Source organism: Salmo salar, chromosome ssa23, assembly GCF_905237065.1.
Source record: "Salmo salar chromosome ssa23, Ssal_v3.1, whole genome shotgun sequence".
NCBI lineage: Eukaryota > Metazoa > Chordata > Actinopteri > Salmoniformes > Salmonidae > Salmo > Salmo salar.
In genome coordinates this window covers 37,771,206-37,797,312 of record NC_059464.1, presented here as the reverse complement: position 1 = coordinate 37,797,312, position 26,107 = coordinate 37,771,206, and the positions used below count along the sequence as shown (strand labels likewise).

General features: G+C 43.0%; 1 protein-coding gene across 1 annotated transcript in view; it reads left to right on the top strand.

Annotated features, from left to right (window-relative positions):
- The first annotated feature begins 18,429 nt into the window (after nucleotides 1-18,429).
- Nucleotides 18,430-26,107, top strand: part of LOC106584557 (calcium-dependent secretion activator 1) — a 91,407-nt gene continuing 83,729 nt past the window's right edge. Inside the window, exon 1 of the mRNA XM_045706190.1 lies at nucleotides 18,430-19,041. Coding sequence (XP_045562146.1) covers nucleotides 18,733-19,041 — 309 coding nt within the window. The 5' untranslated portion in view covers nucleotides 18,430-18,732. The remainder of the gene's footprint in view (nucleotides 19,042-26,107) is intronic.

The following is a 26,107-nucleotide window of genomic DNA, read 5'->3' as shown; positions in this document are numbered from 1 at the left end:
ACACATTTATTTCAGTTAATTTGTGCACAATGTCTTTTATTTTCAATGCTGAAGCGTGACAGAGATCGTGAGCTCCTGATTACCCCAACGACAGAGCAAGGCAGTGAAATACTATTTTTGACAACAATAACTAGGATTTCCAATGCTCTGAATCGATGTTTGTTCAGTATTTTATTAGGATCCTCGATTAGCCGCTTCCAAAACTTTTCCTGGGGTCCAAACAAAAAAACAAATAAAATACATACTTACCATAACATGACTTAATAAGAAATCCCGCTATGCCCTCCGATGAACCATCAAACAGGCAAAGCGTCAATACAGGACTAAGATCGAATCGTACAACACCGGCTCTGAAGTTCATCAGATGTGGCAGGGCTTGCAAACCATTACAGACTACAGAGTCATCCCAAGATGGTATAGCAGTTCAGACGTCTTTTGTCTTCCTCTTGTCGTGTCCCATATATACATACATACATACATACATTTACATATTTTCTTCGCATATTTTTTACATATTTTTTTTTTCTTCTAAAAACTCAACCTCAAAACACTCTCCTGCAACCCGCCTCACCAATTTAAAAAATACAACTATTATTTACCTCAAATCTGAAATCCACAACAGAAGCTAGCCAGAGGTTAGCCAGTTCACTGCCAGTTCACGTTGGAGTTCAGCTAGCCACGGTTAGCGGTCCTCAGCTATCCATTAGCTCGAAAAGCTATCGCCAATTTTTGTACAGCGCGACTCAGACCAGAGCTTACCGGACCTATTCTCTCTCCATATCCCCGGATTTCTACCGCAGGCTCTGGACGTTTACACCTGGATCTTGCAGCTAGCTAGCTGCTACCTGAGTGACTATTGGCAACGTTGGTCCCGGAGTTAACATAAATTATTCCGGAGCTAGCCAGCTGAAGAGTTCCATCAGCCTCTCCTGGGCTACAATCACCTATCCGGACCCGTTTTACTGCCGATGCGGAGCCCCATCGGGCCTTCACGACTGGACCACCGACGTTATCTGCCTGAGGGAGTTATCCAACTGGCCCCTCAGTCGCGACGTAACCCGAATGCCCATCTGCGGCCCGCTAATCGTTAGCTGTCATATCGGCTGCTATCTGAATAGGTCTATTGGACAATTTTCTTGGGCCACTATAACTAACTATTTTGCCAATTGGACTGGCCCCCCCTACCACACGGAACCCCACTAATCTACAGACGGAATCGCACGAGGTGGCTAAAAACAGTCCTCCTCCATCTTCTACCAGCTGCTACCTATGGCTCGGCTAGCTATCTAACTCTCACTGGACCCTTTGATCACTCGGCTAAGCATGCCTCTCCTTAAATGTCAATATGCCTTGTCCATTGCTGTTCTGGTTAGTGTTTATTGGCTTATTTCACTGTAGAGCCTCTAGCCCTGCTCATTATACCTTATCCAACCTTTCAGTTCCTCCACCCACACATGCTATGACATCTTCTGGTTTCAATGATGTTTCTAGAGACAATATCTCTCTCATCATCACTAAATGCCTAGGTTTACCTCCACTGTACTCACATCCTACCATAGCTTTGTCTGTACATTATACCATGAAGCTATTTTATCGCCCCCAGAAACCTGCTCCTTTTTCTCTCAATTCCAGACGTCACAGACGACCAATTCTTATAGCTTTTAGCCGTACCCTTATACTTCTCTGTTCCTCTGGTGATGTAGAGGTGAATCCAGGCCCTGCTGTGCCTAGCTCCACTCCTACTCCCCAGGCCCTCTCTTTTGATGACTTCTGTAACCGTAATAGCCTTGGTTTCATGCATGTTAACATTAGAAGCCTCCTCCCTAAGTTTGTTTTATTCACTGATTTAGCACACTCTGCCAACCCGGATGTCCTAGCCGTGTCTGAATCCTGGCTTAGGAAGTCCACTAAAAACTCTGAAATCTTCATCCCTAACTACAACGTTTTCAGACAAGATAGAACGGCCAAAGGGGGCAGTGTTGCAATCTACTGCAGAGATAGCCTGCAATGTTCTGTCCTACTATCCAGGTCTGTACCCAAAGAATTTGAACTTCTACTTTTAAAAATCCATCTCTCTAAAAACAAGTCTCTCACCGTTGCCGCCTGCTATAGACCACCCTCGGCCCCCAGCTGTGCTCTGGACACCATATGTGAACTGATTGCCCCCCATCTATCTTCAGAGCTCGTGCTACTAAGTGACCTAAACTGGGACATGCTTAACACCCCAGCCATCCTACAATCCAAGCTTGACGCCCTCAATCTCACACAAATTATTAATGAACCCACCAGGTCCCACCCCAAAGCCGTAAACACTGGCACCCTCATAGATATCATCCTAACCAATTTGCCCTCTAAATACACCTCTGCTGTTTTCAACCAAGATCTCAGCGATCACTGCCTCATTGCCTGCATCCGTAATGAGTCTACGGTCAAACGACCTCCACTCATCACTGTCAAACGCTCCCTGAAACATTTCAGCGAGCAAGCCTTCCTAATCGACCTGGCCCTGGTATCCTGGAAGGATATTGACCTCATCCCATCAGTAGAGGATGCCTGTTTTTTTTTTTTAAATGCCTTCCTCACCATCTTAAATAAGCATGCCCCATTCAAGAAATGTAGAACCAGATATAGCCCTTGGTTCTCCCCAGACCTGACTGCCCTTAACCAACACAAAAACCTCCTATGGCGTTCTGCATTAGCATCAAACAGCCCCCGTGACATGCAACTTTTCAGGGAAGTTAGAAACCAATATACACAGGCAGTTAGAAAAGCTAAGGCTAGCTTTTTCAAGCAGAAATTTGCTTCCTGCAACACAAATTCAAAAAAGTTCTGGGACATTGTAAAGTCCAAAGAGAATAAGAACAACTCCTCCCAACTGCCCACTGCACTGAGGATAGGAAACTTTGTCACCACCGATAAACCCACTATAATTGAGAATTTCAATAAGCATTTTTCTATGGCTGGCCATGCTTTCCACCTGGCTACCCCTACTGCAGTCAACAGCACTGCACCCCCCACAGCTACTCGCCCAAGCCTTCCCAATTTCTCCTTCTCCCAAATCCATTCAGCTGATGTTCTGAAAGAGCTGCAAAATCTGGACCCCTACAAATCAGCCGGGCTAGACAATCTGGACCCTTTCTTTCTAAAATTATCTGCAGAAATTATTGCAACCCCTATTACTAGCCTGTTCAACCTCTCTTTCGTGTCGTCTGAGATTCCCATAGATTGGAAAGCAGCTGCTGTCATCCCCCTCTTCAAAGGAGGGGACACTCTTGACCCAAATTGCTATAGACCTATATCCATCCTACCCTGCCTTGCTAAGGTCTTCGAAAGCCAAGTCAACAAACAGATTACCGACCATTTCGAATCCCACCGCACCTTCTCCGCTATGCAATCTGGTTTCAGAGCTGGTCATGGGTGCACCTCAGCCACACTCAAGGTCCTAAACGATATCGTAACCGCCATCGATAAGAAACAATACTGTGCTGCCGTTTTCATTGACCTGGCCAAAGCTTTCGACTCTGTCAATCACCACATCCTCATCGGCAGGCTCAATAGCCTTGGTTTCTCTAATGATTGCATCGCCTGGTTCACCAACTACTTCTCTGATAGAGTTCAGTGTGTCAAATCGGAGGGCCTGTTGTCTGGACCTCTGGCAGTCTCTATGGGGGTGCCACAGGGTTCAATTCTTGGGCCAACTCTTTTCTCTGTATACATCAATGATGTCGCTCTTGCTGCTGGTGAGTCTCTGATCCACCTCTACGCAGACGACACCATTCTGTATACTTCTGGCCCTTCTTTGGACACTGTGTTAACAACCCTCCAGACGAGCTTCAATGCCATACAACTCTCCTTCCGTGGCCTCCAACTGCTCCTAAATACAAGTAAAACTAAATGCATGCTCTTCAACCGATCGCTGCCTGCACCTGCCCGCCTGTCCTGCATCACTACTCTGGACGTTTCTGACTGATGTGGACAACTACAAATACCTAGGTGTCTGGTTAGACTGTAAACTCTCCTTCCAGACTCACATCAAACATCTCCAATCCAAAGTTAAATCAAGAATTGGCTTCCTATTTCACAACAAAGCATCCTTCACTCATGCTGCCAAACATACCCTCGTAAAACTGACCATCCTACCGATCCTCGACTTTGGCGATGTCATTTACAAAATAGCCTCCAATACCCTACTCAACAAACTGGATGCAGTCTATCACAGTGCCTTCCGTTTTGTCACCAAAGCCCCATATACTACCCACCACTGCGACCTGTACGCTCTCGTTGGTTGGCCTTCGCTTCATAATCGTCACCAAACCCACTGGCTCCAGGTCATCTACAAGACCCTGCTAGGTAAAGTCCCCCCTTATCTCCGCTCACCATAGCAGCACCCACCTGTAGTACGCGCTCCAGCAGGTATATCTCTCTGGTCACCCCCAAAGCCAATTCCTCCTTTGGCCGTCTCTCTTTCCAGTTCTCTGCTGCCAATGACTGGAACGAACTACAAAAATCTCTGAAACTGGAAACACTTATCTCCCTCACTAGCTTTAAGCACCAGCTGTCAGAGCAGCTCACAGATCACTGCACCTGTACATAGCCCATCTATAATTTAGCCCAAACAACTACCTCTTCCCCTACTGTGTTTATTTATTTATTTTGCTCCTTTTCACCCCATTTATTTCTATTTCTACTTTGCACTTTCTTCTACTACAAATCTACCATTCCAGTGTTTTACTTGCTATATTGTATTTACTTTGCCACCATGGACTTTTTTTTTCCCTTTACCTCCCTTATCTCACCTCATTTGCTCACATTGTACATAGACTTATTTTTCTACTGTATTATTGACTGTATATTTGTTTTACTCCATGTGTAACTCTGTGTTGTTGTATGTTGTCGAACTGCTTTGCTTTATCTTGGCCAGGTCGCAATTGTAAATGAGAACTTGTTCTCAACTTGCCTACTTGGTTAAATAAAGGTGAAATAAATAAAAAATAAAATAAAAATAAAAAGGGAAGCACAGCCGAGAGCTGCCCAGTGACACGAGCCTACAAGACGAGCTAAACTCCTTCTATGCTTGCTTCGAGGCAAATAACACTGAAACATGCATGAGAGCACCAGCTGTTCCGAAAGACAGTGTGATCACGCTCTCAGCAGCCGATGTAAGACCTTTAAACAGGTCAACATTCACAAGGCCAGACGGATTATCAGGACGTGTACTGAGAGCATGCGCTGACCAACTGGAAAGTGTCTTCACTGACATTTTCAACCTCTCCCTGTCCGAGTCTATAATACCAACATGTTTTAAGCAGACCACCATAGTGCCTGTGCACAAGAACACTAAGATAACCTGCCTAACTGACCCGTAGCACTCATGTCTGTAGCCATGAAGTGCTTTGAAAGGCTGGTCATGGCTCACAGCAACACCATCATCCCAGAAACCCTTGACCCACTCCAATTTGCATACCGCCCCAACAGATCCACAGATACACCTATGTGAGAATGCTATTCATAGACTATAGATCAGCATTCAACAACATAGTGCCCTCAAAGCTCATCAATAAGCTATGGACCCTGGGACTAAACACCTCCCTCTGCAACTGGATCCTGGACCTCCTGACGGGCCGCCCCCAGGTGGTAAGGGTAGGTAACAACACATCCGCCACGCTGATCCTCAACACAGGGGCCCCTCGGGTGTGTGCTCAGTCCCCTCCTGTACTCCCTGTTCACTCATGACTGCACGGCCAGGCACGACTCCAACACCATAATTACATGTGCAGATGACACAACAGTGGTAGGCCTGATCCCCGACAAGACAGCCTATAGAGAGGAGGTCAGATGACTACAGGAAAAAGAGGACCGAGCACGCTCCCATTCTCATCGACATGGCTGCAGTGGAGCAGGTTGAGAGCTTCAAGTTTCTTGGTGTCCACATCACCAACAAACTAACATGGTCCAAGCACACCAAGACAGTCGTGAAGAGGGCATGACAAAACCTATTCCTCCTCAGGAGACTGAAAAGATTTGGCATGGATCCTCAAAAGGTTCTACAGCTGCACCATCGAGAGCAACCTGACTGGTTGCATCACTGCCTGATATGGCAACTGCTCGGCCTCCGACTGCAAGGCACTACAGAGGGTAGTGCGTACGGCCCAATACATCACCAGGGCCAAGCTTCCTGCCATCCAGGACCTCTATACCAGGCAGTGTCAGAGGAAGGCCCTAAAAATTGTCAGACTCCAGCCACCCTAGTCATAGACTTCTCTCTGCTCCCGCTTGGCAAGTGGTACTGGAGCGCCAAGTCTAGGTCCAAGAGGCTTCTAAACAGCTTCTACCCCCAAGCCATAAGACTCCTGAATATCTAGTCAAATGGCTACACAGACTATTTGTATTGCCCCCCTCTTTACGCCACTGCTACTCTCTGTTGTCATCTATGCATAGCCACTTTAATAACTCAACCAACATGTACATCCTATCTCAACTAACCGGCGTCCCCGCACATTGACTCTGTATCGGTACCCCTCTGTATATAGTCTCGCCATTGTTATTTTACTGCTGCTCTTTAAATACTTGTTACGTTTATCTCCAGAAACACGAGCAATGATTATTAGACCGGTGTAAATCTGTCCGTTGGTCTGATGAGACCAAATTTGAGATTTTTGGTTCCAACCGGTGAGTCGCAGATGAGGTGAACGGATGATCTCCGCATGTGTGGTTTACACTATGGAGGAGGAGACGAGATGGTGCTTTGCTGGTGACACTGTCTGTGATTTATTTAGAATTCAAGGCACACTTAACCAGCATGGCTACCACAGCATTCTGCAGTGATACGCCATCCCATCTGGTTTGCGGTTAGTGGGACTATCATTTGTTTTTTAACAGGAAATGACCCAACAGACCTCCAGGCTGTATAAGGGCAATTTGACCAAGGAGAGTGATGGAGTGCTGCATCAGATTTTTTTTACTTAACTAGGCAAGTCAGTTAAGAATAAATTCTTATTTTCAATGACGACCTAGGAACAGTTCAGGGGAAGAACGACAGATTTTGACCTTGTCAGCTCGGGGATTTGATCTTGCATCCTTTCAGTTACTGGCCCAATGCTCTAACCACTAGGCTACCTGCCGCCCCATGACCTGTCCTCCACAATCACCCGACCTCAACCCAATTGAGATGGTTTGGGATGAGTTGGACCGCAGAGGTAAGGAAAAGCAGCCAACAAGTGCTCAGCGTATTTGGGAACTCCTTCAAGACTGTTGGAAAATAATTCCTCATGAAGCTGGTTGAGAGAATTCCAAAGCTGTGTGCAAAGCTGTCATCAAGACAAAGGTTGGCTACTTTGAAGAATCTCAAATATAAAATATATTTTGAATTGTTTAACACTTTTTTGGTTACATGATTCCATATGTGTTATTTCAGAGTTGTGAAGTCTTCACTATTTTTCTACAATGTAGTTAATAGTAAAAAATAAAGAAAAACCCTGGAATGAGTAGGTGTATCCAAACTTTTGACCGATACTGTATATAGTGTGACTATTTTTATAGCCAACAATGTTTGTTTACCTGAAACAATAGATAGGCGTTGCATATAGGATAGGTTGGGGTGTGGGCTGCTATGTCTTTGAAATGAAACAGCTTGCAAAAAGCATATTTTGTAAGCTATGTTTAGGCATTTACTTTAGCTTCCTCATCGAAGGCCAGAATTAATTGGATTTAATAAACATAACATATTGTTTCATAATTTCACTGAGGTAACGCACAATTATTGTTCCAGCCCACATTATGGGAACATCAAACTCATGGTCACAGAGGTAGAACCCCATCTAGTGGCTGCAGTGTCACAATGTAATTTGGTGCAGTACAACAAAGTCTGTTTCCATGAAGGAAAGATGTTATTTCACTCAAAACTTGTCATTTAATAATCAGATTCTGTGCAGGGCTCCTGCGCTATGGGTTATAAATATATTCAAATGTTTGAGAATTGTAATAGTAATACCTAATGATCCTCGTGTCCCGATACCACAAAATTTTTCATCAGAACATTAGAGCCATCTGATCATCTCTGACATTGCAGAGTACCCACCCACAAAAATAAATAGGTGCACGCAGGCAGGCAGGCACACACACACACACACACCATTTGGCTATAGAGGTAGCCTACTATTTAATTTGTGTTAGCACGTCCTTATTTGATGTAACCTAGCATTACGTGTTTTTACAAATGTCAGCCTTAATGTGGTAGACTACTATCAGTACCAAAAGGGGATGAGACAAGCCTAATCAACATTAAGATAATGAAGTTAGCAAGGTCAGAGAACTGGCAGTGTGGTGCCTGGACAACAACCTCTCCCTCAATGCGAGCAAGACAAAGGAGCGGATTGTGGACTACAGGAAAAGGCGGGCCGAACAGGCCCCAACTAACATCAACAGGGCTGTAGTGGAGCGGGTCGAGAGTTAAGTTACTGGAACGCCAAGTCTAGGACCAAAAGGCTCCTTAACAGCTTCTACCTCCAAGTCATAAGACTGCTGAACAATTAATCAAATGGTCACCAGACTACTACATTGACCCCCCCACCTCCATTTGTTTTGTATACTGCTGCTACTCGCTGTTTATTATCTATACATAGTCCTTCACCCCTACCTACACGTACAAATGAACTTTAACCTGTACCACCGCACACTGACTCTGTACTGGTACCCCCGGTGTATAGCCTCGTTATTGTGTTACGTTTTATCATTTTTTCCTTTAGTTTATTTGGTAAATATTTTCTTAACTCTTCTTGAACTGCACTGTTGGTTAAGGGCTTGTACGGTAAGGTCTACACTTGTTGTATTCTGCGCATGTGACAAAGTTTGATTCGATTCGCACAGCCCACATGTCGTGACAGCACTAATGCTATCAGTGATGTTGGTATGGATGTTGGCACGACACAGAAAAAAAAGCACTGTATTTCTTACTCAGCTCCTGTCTTCCAAGTGTACTAGATATTATTCCACAGTTTACACAAACATGCTGCAAAACTAGCCATAGGGAATCTCAGCTAGGGTTTGAGTGCTGCATATCTGAAGGGCCTCACTATCACAAGCGCTCAGTGAGGTTGGACATGTAGTGCTCAGCTTGTGACACTGATGTAACCGTGGCAACAGCAGGGCAGACTTCGTTAGGAGTGTATCGAGTTATTTCTTATGCATGGCCACCTCTTTCCACTCCAGGCCCCATCACAGTATGAACTGTTTTAGCTGTATTGTCAGGCTACAACACGCAGAACTATGCAAAACCATAACAATTGTTAAAGGCTACAATATGTAACTTTTGGGGCGACCCAACCAAATTCACATAGAAATGTGAGTTAAACGTATTTTATTCCCATTGAAAGCAAGTCTAAGCAGTAGATCTGTTCTATTTCTATGCTTCCCTGTTTTAAGTTTTATTTTTGCATCTTCCACTTTTGTACACCAGCTTCAAACAGCTGAATATTAAAAAAAATGGTTTATGGAAAATAGATTATACAGCAGATTAGATGGTACAATGGTTATCTACAAAATAACTGCCTGTGGTCACAAACTATTAGAAACTATAAGAATTTTAGCAACCAGGAAATGGTAGAGAGCTTTTTCTGCATAGTGCATCTTTAATTCACTCAATATTAGCCTGATAATGGTTTTCGTAAGACAGCTTCAAAATAGAGGGTTGACATGGTATTAAAGTTCAGTAGCATAATGGCATCATTGTAACATTGTTGATAATTGTGCTGAAATTAAACTTGAGGATCAAGGGTAGCCTACTACTTGTTAAAGGAGATCCTTATTGCCCTACATTTCTCCAGAAATTAAGGATAAGATATCTCGAAGAAACTGAATTTTGCTCGTGGGGGAGGCAGAAAAAGTGGACTGATATAAATTGCTGGAGTTTCAACTTGTTTCATGTTCTAATCAGCAGCTATTGGCTATGGTTGAAGCGGTCCCCTACTAATTAGAGTAGAACTAATTTGATAAAGTGGTGCTCATGAATTTACATAAGATTTTATACAAGACTCCTCGAAGACAATATCACTTAATTGTCAATCTTTCACAGCTCTCAGCTACACTGACCCATGTTTCATGAGCTGAAATAAAAGATCCCAGAAATGTACCATATGCAGAAAAAGCTTATGTCGCTCAAATTGTGCACACATTTGTTACATTCCTGTTTGTGAGCATTTCTCCTTTGCCAAGATAATACATCCGCCTAACAACAGGTGTGGCATATCAAGAAGCTGATTAAACATAAGCATTACACAGGTGCACCTTGTGCTGGGGACAATAAAAAGCCACTAAAATATGCAGTTGTCACGTAACAATGCCACGTCTCAAGTTGAGGGAGTGTGCAATTGGCATGCTGACTGCAGGACTGTCCACCAGAGCTGTTGTTAGAGAATGTAATGTTAATTTATCTACCATAAGCCCCCTCCAACATCCTTTTAGAGAATTTGACAGTATGTCCAACCGGCCTCACAACCGCAGACCACGTAAAACAAGCTTATAAACTGAGTTTACAAAACATTAGAAACCCCTTTGTCATGACGTTGCTCTCTTTGGACACAGCGAGCACCATCCCCTACCTCTGCACCATCTCCCTCTGTCTCCTACACCCAGGCTGCTGTGGTCAGAGAGGTCGTAAATTCCTGGAGGAGACTATCTCCTCATGGCCACAGTATAGAGAGAGTGAGTTTTCATAGAGAGAACAAAGGAATTTCTTCCACCTCACAGAACTGGAGGTCCGAACAATATTTATGTTCTGGAGAATGTATAAAAGATCGGTGAAGAACCCAGCTACGAACTGGTCCGTTTGGTACAATTTTGTGAAACTCATGAGAGACAATACGGCCACATTACCGTAACGGTGTTTATACAATAGCCTCAGTTATGAGGCTTACATCTAATTGTTGTACAAAATGAATGAGTAAAGATGATACTATTTGTGAAATGACGGATGCTATGTAATGATGTTAATGTGAGAGAATTGTATTTCTGTTTAAAAAGTTTCACTAAGTCATTGGCACGCCCCCAGGGGCACAGACAGGACCTGGCGTCATGAGACAGCCCTTTTCGATGTTCCCGAATAAAACCCCCACCTGGGTTTTCTATCACCAGACCAGCTTACCTCGATAACGAGAGGGCCAAGGTTTGAGACCAGACCGAGCTTACCTCAATTTCGAGGACGCTAAGGCTTGAGACGAGACCAGTCCCTCTATCATAGAGGGAAATAAGGTTTAAGTAGATTGCTGAATCTTTTAACCATCCCACGTGGTTAAACTCTTAGACTATCGATACCAACAGAATAAGAACAAGTCTTTGATATTAATTACTAGTCTGCAGCTAGGAATTCGGTATCATTGAATGCGAAGACCGACAACCGCCGAAACATCTATCCTATAACGACATGAATGAATTTTACTCTGAACTATCCATTCTAACCACGACAGAGAGAGAGGGCCGAAACTCTCCAACAGAAACAAACTTTTCAACAGAGATCCCGACGACACACTGAGCGTAAATATATATATTGATTGCAATTATTCCCGAATGAGTGAGCGTTCATGTGCAAAGGATTAGCATTTCAATTGTTATAATTATCAACTCTGTAGTGTCTCTTATCTTTCACGCCCTTATCAGTCCCTCTGTCAAACAAGCCTCCATGCCGGTTTAGCCCACATTCCCCTATCATTTCTTTGTAACCATATCTACTGTTTGTTATGCAGTTTTGTGATTTATTTAGTTAGTAAATAAATGATTTAAGACAATTGATGTATGGATGACTCATAGTGAAGACTGGGTTTGTGCAGATAACCAACAATTTACAACGTTTGGAATGAGACTAACGTGAGGTAAATAATAATTCATTAATTCGAAGACTAATTGATCAGATATTAAAATATCTGAAAGTTATATTAGGAAAATTATAACTTTGTAATCTGAATATTTTCCTTGGTGCCCGACTTCCTAGTTAATTACAGTTACATGATTAATCAGTTTAATCGCGTAATAATAATTACAGAGTTAATTGATAAATAAGTCTTCAGTTTTAATGATGCCAAAGACACGACACCTTCCTAATATTGAGTTGCACGCATTTTTGCCCTCAGAACAGCCTCAATTCACCGGGGCATGAACTCTACAAGTGTTCCACAGGAATGCTGGCCCATGTTTATCCCAATGCTTCCCACAGTTGTCTCAAGTTGGCTGGTTGTCCTTTAGGTGGTGGACCATTCTTGATACACACAGGAAACTCAGCAGCGTTGCAGTTCTTGACACACTCAAACTACCATACCCAGTTCAAAGGCACAAATATTTTGTCTTGCCCATTCAACCTCTGAATGGCACACATACACAATCCATATCTCAATTGTCTCAAGGCTTAAAAACTAGAGGTCGACCGATTAATCGGCATGGCCGATTTCAAGTTTTCATAACAATTGGTAATCAGCATTTTTGGATGCCGATTATGGCCGATTACATTGCAATCCACGAGGAGACTGCGTGGCAGGCTGACCACCTGTTACGCGAGTGCAGCAAGGAGCCAAGGTATGTTGCTAGCTAGCATTAAACTTATCTTCACTAGTTAACTGCACATGGTTGATGATTTTACTAGCTTGTCCTGCGTTGCATATAATCAATGCGGTGCATGTTAATTTATCACCGAATCACAGCCTATTTCAACTTCGCCAAACGGGTGATGATTTATCAAAAGTGCATTCGCAAAAAAAAGCACAATCGTTGCACCAATGTACCCAACCATAAACATCAATGCCTTTCTTAAAATCAATACACAGGTATATATTTTTAAACCTGCATATTTAGTTAAGAAATTCAAGTTAGCAGGCAATATAAACTAGAGAAATTGTGTCACTTCTCTTGCGTTCAGTGCAAGCAGAGTCAGGGTATATGCAGCAGTTTGGGCCGCCTGGCTCGTTGCGAACTGTGTGAAGACCATTTCTTAATAACTAAGACCGTAATTAATTTGGAAGAATTTGACATAATTATGACATAACATTGAAGGTGGTGCAATGTAACAGCAATATTTAGACTTAGGGTTGCCACCCATTCGATAAAATACGGAACGGTTCCGTATTTCACTGAAAGAATAAACATTTTGTTTTCGAAATGATATTTTCCAGATTTGACCATATTCATGACCTAAGGCTTGTATTTCTGTGTGTTTATTATAATTAAGTCTATGATTTGATATTTGATAGAGCAGTCTTACTGTGCGGTAGTAGGCAGCAGCAGGCTCGTAAGCATTCATTCAAACAGCACTTTCCTGCGTTTGCCAGCAGCGCTTCGCAATGCTTGAAGCACAGTGCTGTTAATGACTTCAAGCCTATCAACTCCCGAGATTAGGCTGGCAATACTATAGTGCCTATAAGAACATCTAATAGTCAAAGGTATATGAAATACAAATGGTATAGAGAGAAATAGTCCTATAATAACTATTTTACATGGCACATACTGCACTTGTACTTCCTTCTCCAACAATTTGTTTTTGCATTATTTAAACCAAATTGATTTTATTTATGTATTATATTAAGTTAAAATAAAAGTATTCATTCAGTACTGTTGTAATTGTCATTATTACAACTAATATATATATATATACACACACACACACATATACACACACACACACACACACTGCTCAAAAAAATAAAGGGAACACTTAAACAACACAATGTAACTCCAAGTCAATCACACTTCTGTGAAATCAAACTGTCCACTTAGGAAGCAGCACTGATTGACAATAAATTTCACATGCTGTTGTGCAAATGGAATAGACATCAGGTGGAAATTATAGGCAATTAGCAAGACACCCCCAATAAAGGAGTGGTTCTGCAGGTGGTGACCACAGACCACTTCTCAGTTCCTATGCTTCCTGGCTGATGTTTTGGTCACTTTTGAATGCTGGCGGTGCTTTCACTCTAGTGGTAGCATGAGACGGAGTCTACAATCCATACAAGTGGCTCAGGTACTGCAGCTCATCCAGGATGGCACATCAATGCGAGCTGTGGCAAGAAGGTTTGCTGTGTCTGTCAGCGTAGTGTCCAGAGCATGGAGGCGTTACCAGGAGACAGGCCAGTACATTAGGAGACGTGGAGGAGGCCGTAGGAGGGCAACAACCCAGCAGCAGGACCGCTACCTCCGCCTTTGTGCAAGGAGGAGCAGGAGAAACACTGCCAGAGCCCTGCAAAATGACCTCCAGCAGGCCACAAATGTGCATGTGTCTGCTCAAACGGTCAGAAACAGACTCCATGAGGGTGGTATGAGGGCCCGACGTCCACAGGTGGGGGTTGTGCTTACAGCCCAACACCGTGCAGGATGTTTGGCATTTGCCACAGAACACCAAGATTGGCAAATTCGCCACTGGCACCCTGTGCTCTTCACAGATGAAGCAGGTTCACACTGAGCACATGTGACAGACGTGACAGAGTCTGGAGACGCCGTGGAGAACGGTTTGGCGGTGGGTCAGTCATGGTGTGGGGTGGCATTTCTTTGGGGGGCCGCACAGCCCTCCATGTGCTCGCCAGAGGTAACCTGACTGACATTAGGTACCGAGATGAGATCCTCAGACCCCTTGTGAGACCATATGCTGGTGCGGTTGGCCCTGGGTTCCTCCTAATGCAAGACAATGCTAGACCTCATGTGGCTGGAGTGTGTCAGCAGTTCCTGCAAGAGGAAGGCATTGATGCTATGGCCTAGCCCGCCCGTTCCCCAGACCTGAATCCAATTGAGCACATCTGGAACGTCATGTCTCGCTCCGTCCACCAACGCCACGTTGCACCACAGACTTCCAGGAGTTCGCGGATGCTTTAGTCCAGGTCTGGGAGGAGATCCCTCAGGAGACCATCCGCCACCTCATCAGGAGCATGCCCAGGCGTTGTAGGGAGGTCATACAGGCACGTGGAGGCCACACACTGAGCCTCATTTTGACTTGTTTTAAGGACATTAGATCAAAGTTGTATCAGCCTGTAGTGTGGTTTTCCACTTTAATTTTGAGTGTGACTCCAAATCCAGACCTCCATGGGTTGATAAATTGGATTTCCATTGATTATTTTTGTGTGATTTTGTTGTCAGCACATTCAACTATGTAAAGAAAAAAGTATTTAATAAGATTATTTCTTTCATTCAGATCTAGGATGTGTTGTTTAAGTGTTCCCTTTATTTTTTTAAGCAGTATATATATATATATATATATATATAACACACACACATACAAATAAATTAATATTTTTTTTAAATAAAATAAAACATTTAAATTGTCCGATTAAATCGGTATCGGTATTGAAAACGTATAATCGGTCGACCTCTATTAAAAACCCTTCTTTAACTTGTCTCATTCCCGTTATCTACACTGACTGAAGTGGATTTAATAGGTGACATCAATAAGAGATCACAGGATTCACCTGATCAGTCTGTCATGGAAAGAGAAGGTGTTCCTCATGTTTTGTACACTGTACATTTTGGGTTCTGACGGGGTAGGACAGTTGAACTAATCTCATGGAGGCAGTTATATTCTTCAAGAATCAATATATCATTAAAGGAGTGGTTCACTATTTTACAACTTGATGTTACATGGTTTCTCACCATGATAGTAGTTTACAGGCCAGGATTAAATAACTGAACCATGGATTAGTTTAACAGCTACTACAAACTTCAGCTACTGTAACTAGCCACCCCATCACAATAGAAGAGATGGGGGCATATGAGCATATTTTTTTATTTATGGCCAAATCAGCTTTAACTAACATCAACCACATATGGAGTTGATTTTAATTGATTTCAGGTCATTTTTTAAAACATGCTCAAATCACTTCCATTGATTGTTAGCTAGCTTGTGTTGGGTAAGGTTAGCTGAATTTTGTAGTGGCCTTCAAAGAAAAGCAAACTATGATTACAGTCGTGGCCAAAAGTTGAGAATAACACAAATATACATTTTCAAAGTCTGATGGCAATTTGCATATCCTCCAGAATGTTATGAAGAGTGATCAGTTGAATTGCAAACTCCCTCATTGCCATGCATATGAACTGAATCCCCCCAAAACTTTTCCACTGCATTTCAGCCCTGCCACAAAAGGACCAGCTGACATGTCAGTGATTCTCTCGTTAACACAGGCGTGAGTGTTGACGAGGACAAGGCTGGAGATCACTCTGTCATGCTGATTGAATTCGAATAACAGACTGGAAGCTTCAAAAGGAGGGTGGTGCTTGGAATCATTGTTCTTCCTCTGTCAACCATGGTTACCTGCAAGGAAACACATGCAGTCATCATTGCTTTGCACAAAAATGGCTTCATAGGCAAGGATATTGCTGCCAGTAAGATTGCACCTAAATCAACCATTTATCGGATCATCAAGAACTTCAAGGAGAGCGGTTCAATTATTGTGAAGAAGGCTTCAGGGCACCCAAGAAAGTCCCAGCAAGCACCAGGACCGTCTCCTAAAGTTGATTCAGCTGCGGGATCGGGGCACCACCAGTACATATCTTGCTCAGGAATGGCAGCAGGCAGGTGTGAGTGCATCTGCACGCACAGTGAGGCGAAGACTTTTGGAGGATGGCCTGGTGTCAAGAAGGGCAGCAAAGAAGCCACTTCTCTCCAGGAAAAACATCAGGGACAGACTAATATTCTGCAAAAGGTACAGGAATTGGACTGCTGAGGACTGGGGTAAAGTCATTTTCTCTGATGAATCCCCTTTCCGGGTGTTTGGGGCATCCAGAAAAAAGCTTGTCCGGAGAAGACAAGGTGAGCGCTACCATCAGTCCTGTGTCATGCCAACAGTAAAGCATCCTGAGACCATTCATGTGTGGGGTTGCTTCTCAGCCAAGGGAGTGGGCTCACTCACAATTTTGCCTAAGAACACAGCCATGAATAAAGAACGGTACCAACACCTCCTCCGAGAGCAACTTCTCCCAACCATCCAGGAACAGTTTGGTGACAAACAATGCTTTTTCCAGCATGATGGAGCACCTTGCCATAAGGCAAAAGTGATAACTAAGTGGCTCGGGGAACAAAACATCAATATTGTGGGTCCTTGGCCAGGAAACTCCCCAGACCTTAATCCCATTGAGAACTTGTGGTCAATCCTCAAGAGGTGAGTGGACAAATAAACCCCCACAAATTCTGACAAACTCCAAGCATTGATTATGCAAGAATGGGCTGCCATCAGTCAGGATGTGGCCCAGAAGTTAATTGACAGCATGCCAGGGTGGATTGCAGAGGTCTTGAAAAAGAAGGGTCAACACTGCAAATATTGACTCTTTGCATCAACTTCATGTAATTGTCAATAAAAGCCTTTGACACTTATGAAATGCTTGTAATTATACTTCAGTATTCCATAGTAACATCTGACAAAAATATCTAAAGACACTGTGGCAGCAGACTTTGTGAAAATTAATATTTGTGTAATTCTCAAAACTTTTGGCCACGACTGTACATTCTCTTGGCCCATCACAGGAGGTTTGTGGCACCTTAATCCGGGAGGATGGGCTCATGGTAAATGCTGGAGTGGAATATTATCAAATACATGGTTTCCATGTGTTTGATGCCATTCCATTTGCGCAGTTCCAGACATTATTATGAGCTGTTCTCCCCTCAGCAGCCGCCACTGGGACCCATAGACTACTTTCAAGGTGAGGAACCATCTAACAAAGTTGTAAAATACTGCTTTAAGTTAACAAAATGGATGTAACAACTAAGGATTCTAGCTTTAAATTCATCAATGGCTAACCTAATGCAAAAACGGTCTTAGGCAGAGATATATGTTGAATTACATTGAATTTTAAGTAGGGCAACATTTGCTTTTGAGTCAGGAAACTTTCCTCACAACCTCTACAAACCAGAAAGTTGAATACAATTATTTAATGTACTTTACCGACTGTCAGTGCAGTTGGTATTTTTGACTGTGGGAATGTGAGACAACATCCACAGGAAAGTATAATTCCATCCAACTTTTCAAAGTGCTGGTAATGCAGTCATTTATATCACCTTAAGCATACGTTTACATGGTTCTGCACATGCTTCAGGTGATATACATTTTAACACAGCGCTTTGAAAAGTTGACGTTATTATACGTTCCTGTGAATGTTGAGTCACATTCCTACCGACGAAATGACCAACCGCATGTACCCGTAAAGTACGTTCCATTATAATTTTATTCAACATCCTGGCATGTTGAGGTCATGAGGAAAGTTTCCTGACTCAAAACACTAATTTCTGCCAGACATAAAATTCAAAGCAATTCAATGTCGGGTTTCCTGTAAATATAGCTGTACATAGTTCAACAGCCTACTTGTAGTACAATCTGATGTAATTTCATCAAGTGTTATTTGAAAATGTTATGGGATGCGCAATTGTTTAAAGTTTTGGTGGCGACCCTTTGAGTGTGGCTTTAAGAGAAAGAAAGGCACCTCCCACATGTTGCTTGTTGTCCATGCTACAGGTTGTCCACCTGTACTGCTTGCTCTGACTGTATCGGCAGCCACACTGTTCGCACGGTCTTTTCAAAGGAGCGGACTAAACGAAAACCTCCGAGTTGCCTCGACTCACGTTCCCCAAAACTCCGCCCTCGCATTTATGTCAAGAAACATTTAACTCGAGTCGTCGTCACAGCTCCAAAAAACACCGGGGAATATAGACATTTCAAGTGAAGCTGCGACCGCCACGTAGGCTACAGTGTGGGGAAAAGGAGCTTACCTGTGTGGTAAAACATGTTAGACCCGTCCTCCAGCGAAGACTCGGGAGGAGAAATTGACGAGGACACTGAAGTTCCAAAAGACCCCCCCAAAAAGCCTTCGACTTCCTCCGGGCAAGGAGGTAAACATAAACGACCACCTGCGGACCAACCACAAGCCGAAAGTCATTCTGCCGGAGACGAGCAGAAAAATGAGAAAGAAAGACTTCAGAAAGAGGAAGCTGAGCGGAAAAGTAAACTACAGATTTATGTATTTGTGTTGCGATGTATAGCATACCCTTTCAATGCCAAACAACCCACGGATATGGCACGCAGGCAACAGAAGGTGAGTGACCGCAAATAAACGCACGGTCAGAGCGAACACCTTTCAAAGTAGACAATTGAATCACAAGCACCTGCTTTCTTTTCAAGTTTTGCGCCCCACTGCCAGCCAGGCGAGGTGAAACAGTTTCACCCAACTTGAAGCAAATTTAAAGCGTCAATCGGTAGTTGAAACATGTAATCCCCGTCACTGTACCGTTAAAAAGCTGAGTGGGGGCTGGAGAAATGTAACCACTCTCAAATTCATAGACAGCTATGGATGCAAGGACTGACATGATATCAACATTTATAGATTTAATTTTGTTTTAAGGCTATACAATGTTTGTTTACATTCCTTTATTTTACAAACATTTGAGTAAAACAAGTTTATATTTGTGTTCTGATGGGGTTTGACAGTTGAACTAAGCTCATGAGACAAATGATTCTAGAAGTATTTAATTTATAAATACGTCCAAAAATGGGTGTAGCTACGCAGATTGCATATTTAACCCATGTATGCAAATAACATATCAGAAGATCTTCAACTCATAGCTTTTTCCAAAATGATTGACTACACGTAAGCCTAAAAGTTATGAGGGAGCGTTGTGCTTTTATCTTCAAATACCTTAATTTGTTGTGACAGGGCTGAGTGCAGGTGTCCTCTCCATCCTTTGTTCCCACATCAACTGAATGAATGATGGATGTTTAATACGGTAAATATTAGAGGCCTACATTGAACGTTTCTTGAGTGATTAAAAACAGATTAAATCTATTTTCAGACAAATTTAGTATTTAGACATGGCAATTGACTCCTAAACTTTGGTTTGACGCCATGCACAAGCTCTCAACAAAGCTCACAATCTATTTTTAAAGAATTCACTCACCGGCTCTGAGATATTCTTCTTGGAGCCAGGCCAGCAACTGTTTATTTTCTACGCAAGTAATTCTGATATGCACCTGCCATCACATTAGTGGAAATGCCCATTAGGACATGGATTTCACATCTTGGTCACATCCAGAGAGCGAGAGAGGTGTCTGCTTGACTTAGAAGAGAAAAAAATAGGGCTGATTTGCACTCTAATGAAGGCAAAAAAATACTGCTTCTCACAGCGCTCATGCATAAACCCCCAGGATCGTAATTCATTGAGCGAAGTGGAACCGCTGGAGCACTTGTATTGATTTTGGTGTTGTATTATGAAAACACCTCAAATCCCATGAGCCCAATGGGAAGAGGCAACTGGTGGAGACATTGTGGTATAGGGAAGGGCCAGCGTTGGGATTGAGTCCAAATTAGCACATGGAGGAATCCTCAGAGAGATTAGTGAAGTAGGTTCACTTGGTTTGCATAGTCTTATGCTGCTGCTGCATTCCTGTTCTACCTCCATCTTCCTTACAGTAAACACATTTCACCCTGGCTCACTGGATGGATTCCTTTAAGTCACTGACCATGACAAACGGATGTCTGACTGTGTGTGTGTGCTTTCACTTGCGGGGCCACGACACTACTTGTATCCAACTCGTTTTTTCACTGCCACCCCAGCTGACCACAGCGAATTGGTGCTCTCTTTGCCGCAGTGGGGCGGCAGGTAGCTTAGTGGTTAGAGCGTTGGACTAGTGACCAAAATGTTGCAAGATCGAATCCCTGAGCTGACAAGGTAAAAATCTGTCGTTCTGCCCCTGAACAAGGGAGTTAACCCACTGTTCCTAGGCCGTCATAGAAAATAAGAATTTGTTCTTAACTGACTTGCCTAGTTAAATAAAGGTAAAATAAAAAAAGTGGTCTAGCTTCCATGGTTTAATGATAATTGAGCCATCAAACCCACAGGGCCATTTGATTACCTGTTCAGGAGTCTTATGGCTTGGGGGTAAAAACTGTTGAGAAGCCTTTTTGTCCTAGACTTGGCACTCCGGTACCGCTTGCCATGCGGTAGTAGAGAGAACAGTCTATGACTGGGGTGGCTGGGGTCTTTGACAATTTTTAGGGCCTTCCTCTGACACCGTCCTGGATGGCAGACAGCTTAGCGGTCAGAGGCCGAGCAATTGCCGTACCAGGCAGTGATGGAACCAGTCAGGATGCTCTCAATGTTGCAGCTCAGGACCCATGCCAAATCCTTTTAGTTTCCTGTGGGGGAATAGGCTTTGTTGTGCCCTCTTCACGACTGGCTTGGTGCGTTTTGACCATTCTAGTTTGTTGTTGATGTGGACACCGAGGAAGCTCTCAACCTGCTCCACTACAGCCCCATCGATGAGAATGGGGGAGTGCTCGGTCCTCCTTTTCCTGTAGTCCACAATCATCTCCTTAGTCTTGGCTACGTTGAGGGATAGGTTTTTATTCTGGTCTCTGACCTCCTCCCTATAGGCTGTCTCGTTGTTGTCTGTGATCAGGCCTACCACAGTTGTGTCATCTGCAAACTTAATAATGGTGTTGGAGTCGTGAGATTGAGATTTATGACTTTGTGGCTGTGGTAACTAGTGACGATCCTATTGCTAGCCCCCCCCTGGCAGAATGACTCACTGTCCCCGTGTCTTGTCTCCAGAGAGATTTTAGACACAATCAAACACTGGTCTTGGCAATGGAGATAAACTACATCGTTGTTCAAAGAAAACGTGATGTCCAATGATATCAATCAAAAGCCTTCTGTGGATCAGCTTTTTTTATGGAACCATTGTATCATTCCTGGAGATATTGCAGGTTTGATAAGTTTACCGTAACTGGAGAAACCAGCTCTACTGCGTCAGTCTCCTTATTTGCGTAGTTGACTGGTTGTAGTGGGACTGAAGTAGTCACGTGCCGACTAGCCATCTCAGTATCTCTATCTGGCTCTTGTCTCAGGTACTGTAACTGTCTTATGACGAACCAATCCAGGATCAAACAGAACATTCATTGTCATAACAGTGTATCACAGTATAACCACATAAACTGGCTCAGTCAGTGTATTGGAAACTGCTTCAGAAAGGCTTAGGATGCTTTTACACAGGCAGCTCAATTCTGCTCTTTTGACACCAATTGGTCTCTTGACTAATCACGTAAGATCTTTTCACCTGAAATATTTTTCAGAGCTGATCTAATTGGTCAAAAGACCAATTTAGTGGGGGGAAAAAAAGATCAGAATTTGGCTTCCTGTGTGAACGCAACCTTATTTGCTTTCCCTCCTCCAGACCTCTGATTGCCAGATCCCAGAGGACCATAGATCAGGGCCATAGACCACTAACGGATTAGTCCATCAGTACAAAAAGTCAAATTGACTGAAGCTAGATGATGGCTAATGCCACAGTGTGCCTAGCAGGTTTATTGAATAATGGATTGAGAGGACACACACAGCTTTTATTATTTTTCACTAACCAACATTTTTTCATTTTTAAATCACAGAATACATTTTCATTTTTTAAATGAGTTTACTAGAAAGCACACGTTTTCCTAACACATTTTGGTGCCAAAGTGATTCTGCTTGTGTCAATGACTTCTTTCTGTTGCCTTACTTGTGACCGCTTCTACTGCACTGTCAAATGACTTTGCATTGGAATACAAAACTTTCTCTCCCTTCTCCTCTTTCCACAAAATGTTGGCTCTTTCAGTGCAAGTCCATGAGGGTTGTCTGCCTTGTCCCACATCTCTCGCTTTCTTATTTTCTGTCTTTAATCTCAATGTTAATGTTAATTTATTAAATTGTTTTTGTACTTTTTATTCCTTTTTCTCCCCTATTGGTAGTTAGTCTTGTCCCATTGCTGCAACTCCCGTACAGACTCGGGGAAAGGCAAAGGTCGAGAACCATGCGTCCTCTGAAACACTGCCAAGCCACACTGCTCGCTTACCCCATAAGCTAGTCACACCAATGTGTCGGAGGAAACACTGTACTTCTGGCGACCGAAGTCAGCATGTGCCCGGCCCGCCACAAGGAGTCGCTAGAGCGTGATGGGACAAGGACAACCCGGCCGGCCAAACCATCCTGTAACCCGGACGACCCTGGGCCAATTGTGCGCCACCTCATGGGTCTCCCGTGTCGCAGCCAGCCGCGATCAGCCTGGTATTGAACCTGGGTGTGTAGTGACGCCTCAAGCACTGCGACGCAGTGCCTTAGACCGCTGCGCCACTCGGGTGGCTCCCTATGTTTATTTAACTCAATGGAAACATGAAATTTAGCTACCATGATTAGTGTAATGGCAGTAACGGTAAAAATACATTTGATAATCTTCTCCCCTTGGTCTCTCTTGACTAGAGGTCGACCGATTAATCGGAATGGCCGATTTAATTAGGGCAGATTTCAAGTTTTCATAACAATCGGAAATCGGTATTTTTGGATGCCGATTTGGCCGATTTAAAATAATAAAAAAAATGAAAAAAAAATAAAAAATATATATATATATTTTATTTTAATTTTTTTAGACCTTTATTTAACTAGGCAAGTCAGTTAAGAACACATTATTATTTTCAATGACGGCCTAGGAACGGTGGGTTAACTGCCTTGGTCAGGGGCAGAACGTCAGATTTTTACCTTGTCAGCTCGGGGATTCAATCTAGCAACCTTACGGTTAACTAGTCCAACGCTCTAACCACCTGCTTTACATTGCACTCCACGAGGAGCCTGCCTGTTACGTGAATGCAGTAAGAAGCCAAGGTAAGTTGCTAGCTAGCATTGAACTTATCTTATAAAAAACAATCAATCAATCATAATCACTAGTTAACTACACATGGTTGATGATATTACTAGTTTATCTAGCCTGTCTTGCGTTGCATATAATCGCTTAGGTACACGTTGGTCAATCCATAAACATCAATGCCTTAAAATCAATACACAAGTATATATTTTTAAACCTGCATATTTAGTTAATATTGCCTGCTAACATGAATTTCTTTTAACTAGGGAAAATGTGTCACCTTTGCAACAGGGTCAGGGTATATGCAGCAGTTTGGGCCGCCTGGCTCGTTGCAAACTGTGTGAATACTATTTCTTCCTAACAAAGACAGCCGACTTCGCCAAACGGGGGATGATTTAACAAAAGCTAATTTGCGAAAAAAGCACAATCGTTGCACGACTGCACCTAACCATAAACATCAATGCCTTTCTTAAAATCAATACACAGAACTATATATTTTTAAACCTGCATATTTAGCTAAAAGAAATCCAGGTTAGCAGGCAATATTAACCAGATGAAATTGTGTCATTTTGCGTTCATTGCACGCAGAGTCAAGGTATATGCAACAGTTTGGGCCGCCTGGCTCGTTGCAAACTAATTTGCCAGAATTTTACGTAATTATGACATAACATTGAAGGTTGTACAATGTAACAGGTATATTTAGACTTAGGGATGCCACCCGTTAGATTAAATACGGAACGGTTCCGTATGTCACTGAAAGGAAAAATGTTTTGTTTTCGAAATGATAGTTTCCGGATTCGACCATATTAATGACCAAAGGCTCGTATTTCTGTGTGTTTATTATAATTAAATCTATGATTTGATAGAGCAGTCTGACTGAGCGGTGGTAGGCAGCAGCAGCGCCGTAAGCATTCATTCAAACAGCACTTTTGTGCGTTTTGCCAGCAGCTCTTCGCAATGCTTTGCTCTGTTTATGACTTCAAGCCTATCAACTCCCAAGATTAGGCTGGTGTAACCGATGTGAAATGGCTAGCTAGTTAGCAGGTGTGCGCTAATAGCGTTTCAAACGTCACTCGCTCTGAGACTTGGAGTAGTTGTTCCCCTTGCTCTGCATGGGTAACGCTGCTTCGAGGGTGGCTGTTGTCGACGTGTTCCTGGTTCGAGCCCAGGTAGGAGCGAGGAGAGGGACGGAAGCTATACTGTTACACTGGCAATACTAAAGTGCCTATAAGAACATCCAATAGTCAAAGGTATATGAAATACAAATCATATAGAGAAATAGTCCTATAATTCCTATAATAACTACAACCTAAAACTTCATACCTGGGAATATTGAAGACTCATGTTAAAAGGAACCACCAGCTTTCATATGTTCTCATGTTCTGAGCAAGGAACTTAAACGTTAGCTTTCTTGCATGGCACATATTGCACTTTTACTTTCTTCTCCAATACTTTGTTTTTGCATTATTTAAACCAAATTGAACATGTTTCATTATTTATTTGAGGCTAAATAGATTTTTTTAATGTATTATATTAAGTTAAAATAAGTATTCATTCAGTATTGTTGTAATTGTCATTATTACAAATAAACGAATAAAAAAATTGGCCGATTTAATCGGTACCAACTTTTTTTTGGGTCCCCCAATATTCGGTATCGGCGTTGAAAAATCATAATCGGTCGGCCTCTACTCTTGACAATCCTCATAGTAACCGGAGAGAAACCATAAGCTGTTAGTCTCCCCTACTCACTTTTTGTCTCCAAGCATGCATGACAGCCAAGGACCATCGCCTCAGGAACACCTCTCCCATGCATGCTTCTTTCCACATGTCTAATCATCTGGCTTAATTGCTTATTACACACACACAAAAAATAAAAAAATTTTGTGCTTCAGAATTTTATGTTAATGTAGAAGTCTCCCTGTGTAGCTCTGTGGACTGATGGGTGAAATTGGCGGCCCGTAATGTTTCTTCAGGCATACTTCCGTCCTGTTTGTTGTCTCGCCTTCCCTTGACAATTTCCCTCTCCCTTAGACGTGGATCTTCCCAGGGGCTTATATAACTCACTTCCTCCCCACCCTCACCCTCCACCGCCAACAAGTGACTGGACAGTTCAGTGGGGCTTTCTGAGTAGAGATGCTGTGTGGAGAGTTGTAGACTCAGAGAAACCCTGAGGGCAGAGCTTGCCCTATGACACCATTGTGTGTCTTGTTGCTACCCTGGTTTAGAGTCCAGATCTGGAGGGGATACCATGGTACCTGGGATCTTCACTCCGTAAATGTCCTTAGGTATCTTGAAAGGTGCAAATAAAATGTGTTAGTATTCTAGCCCATAGATTTTTGGCTGTCAATGTAGCAGGACAAGATGATGCCAATATAGCTCTTGGTTGCTTAAATGAGGTCGATAACAGCTAATAGTTGTTGCAAAAGCTGACTTGCTTGGCATTGCCTGGAGTGACAGGCTTTGGAATAGATTGTGTTAGGATAGGCCTACAATAT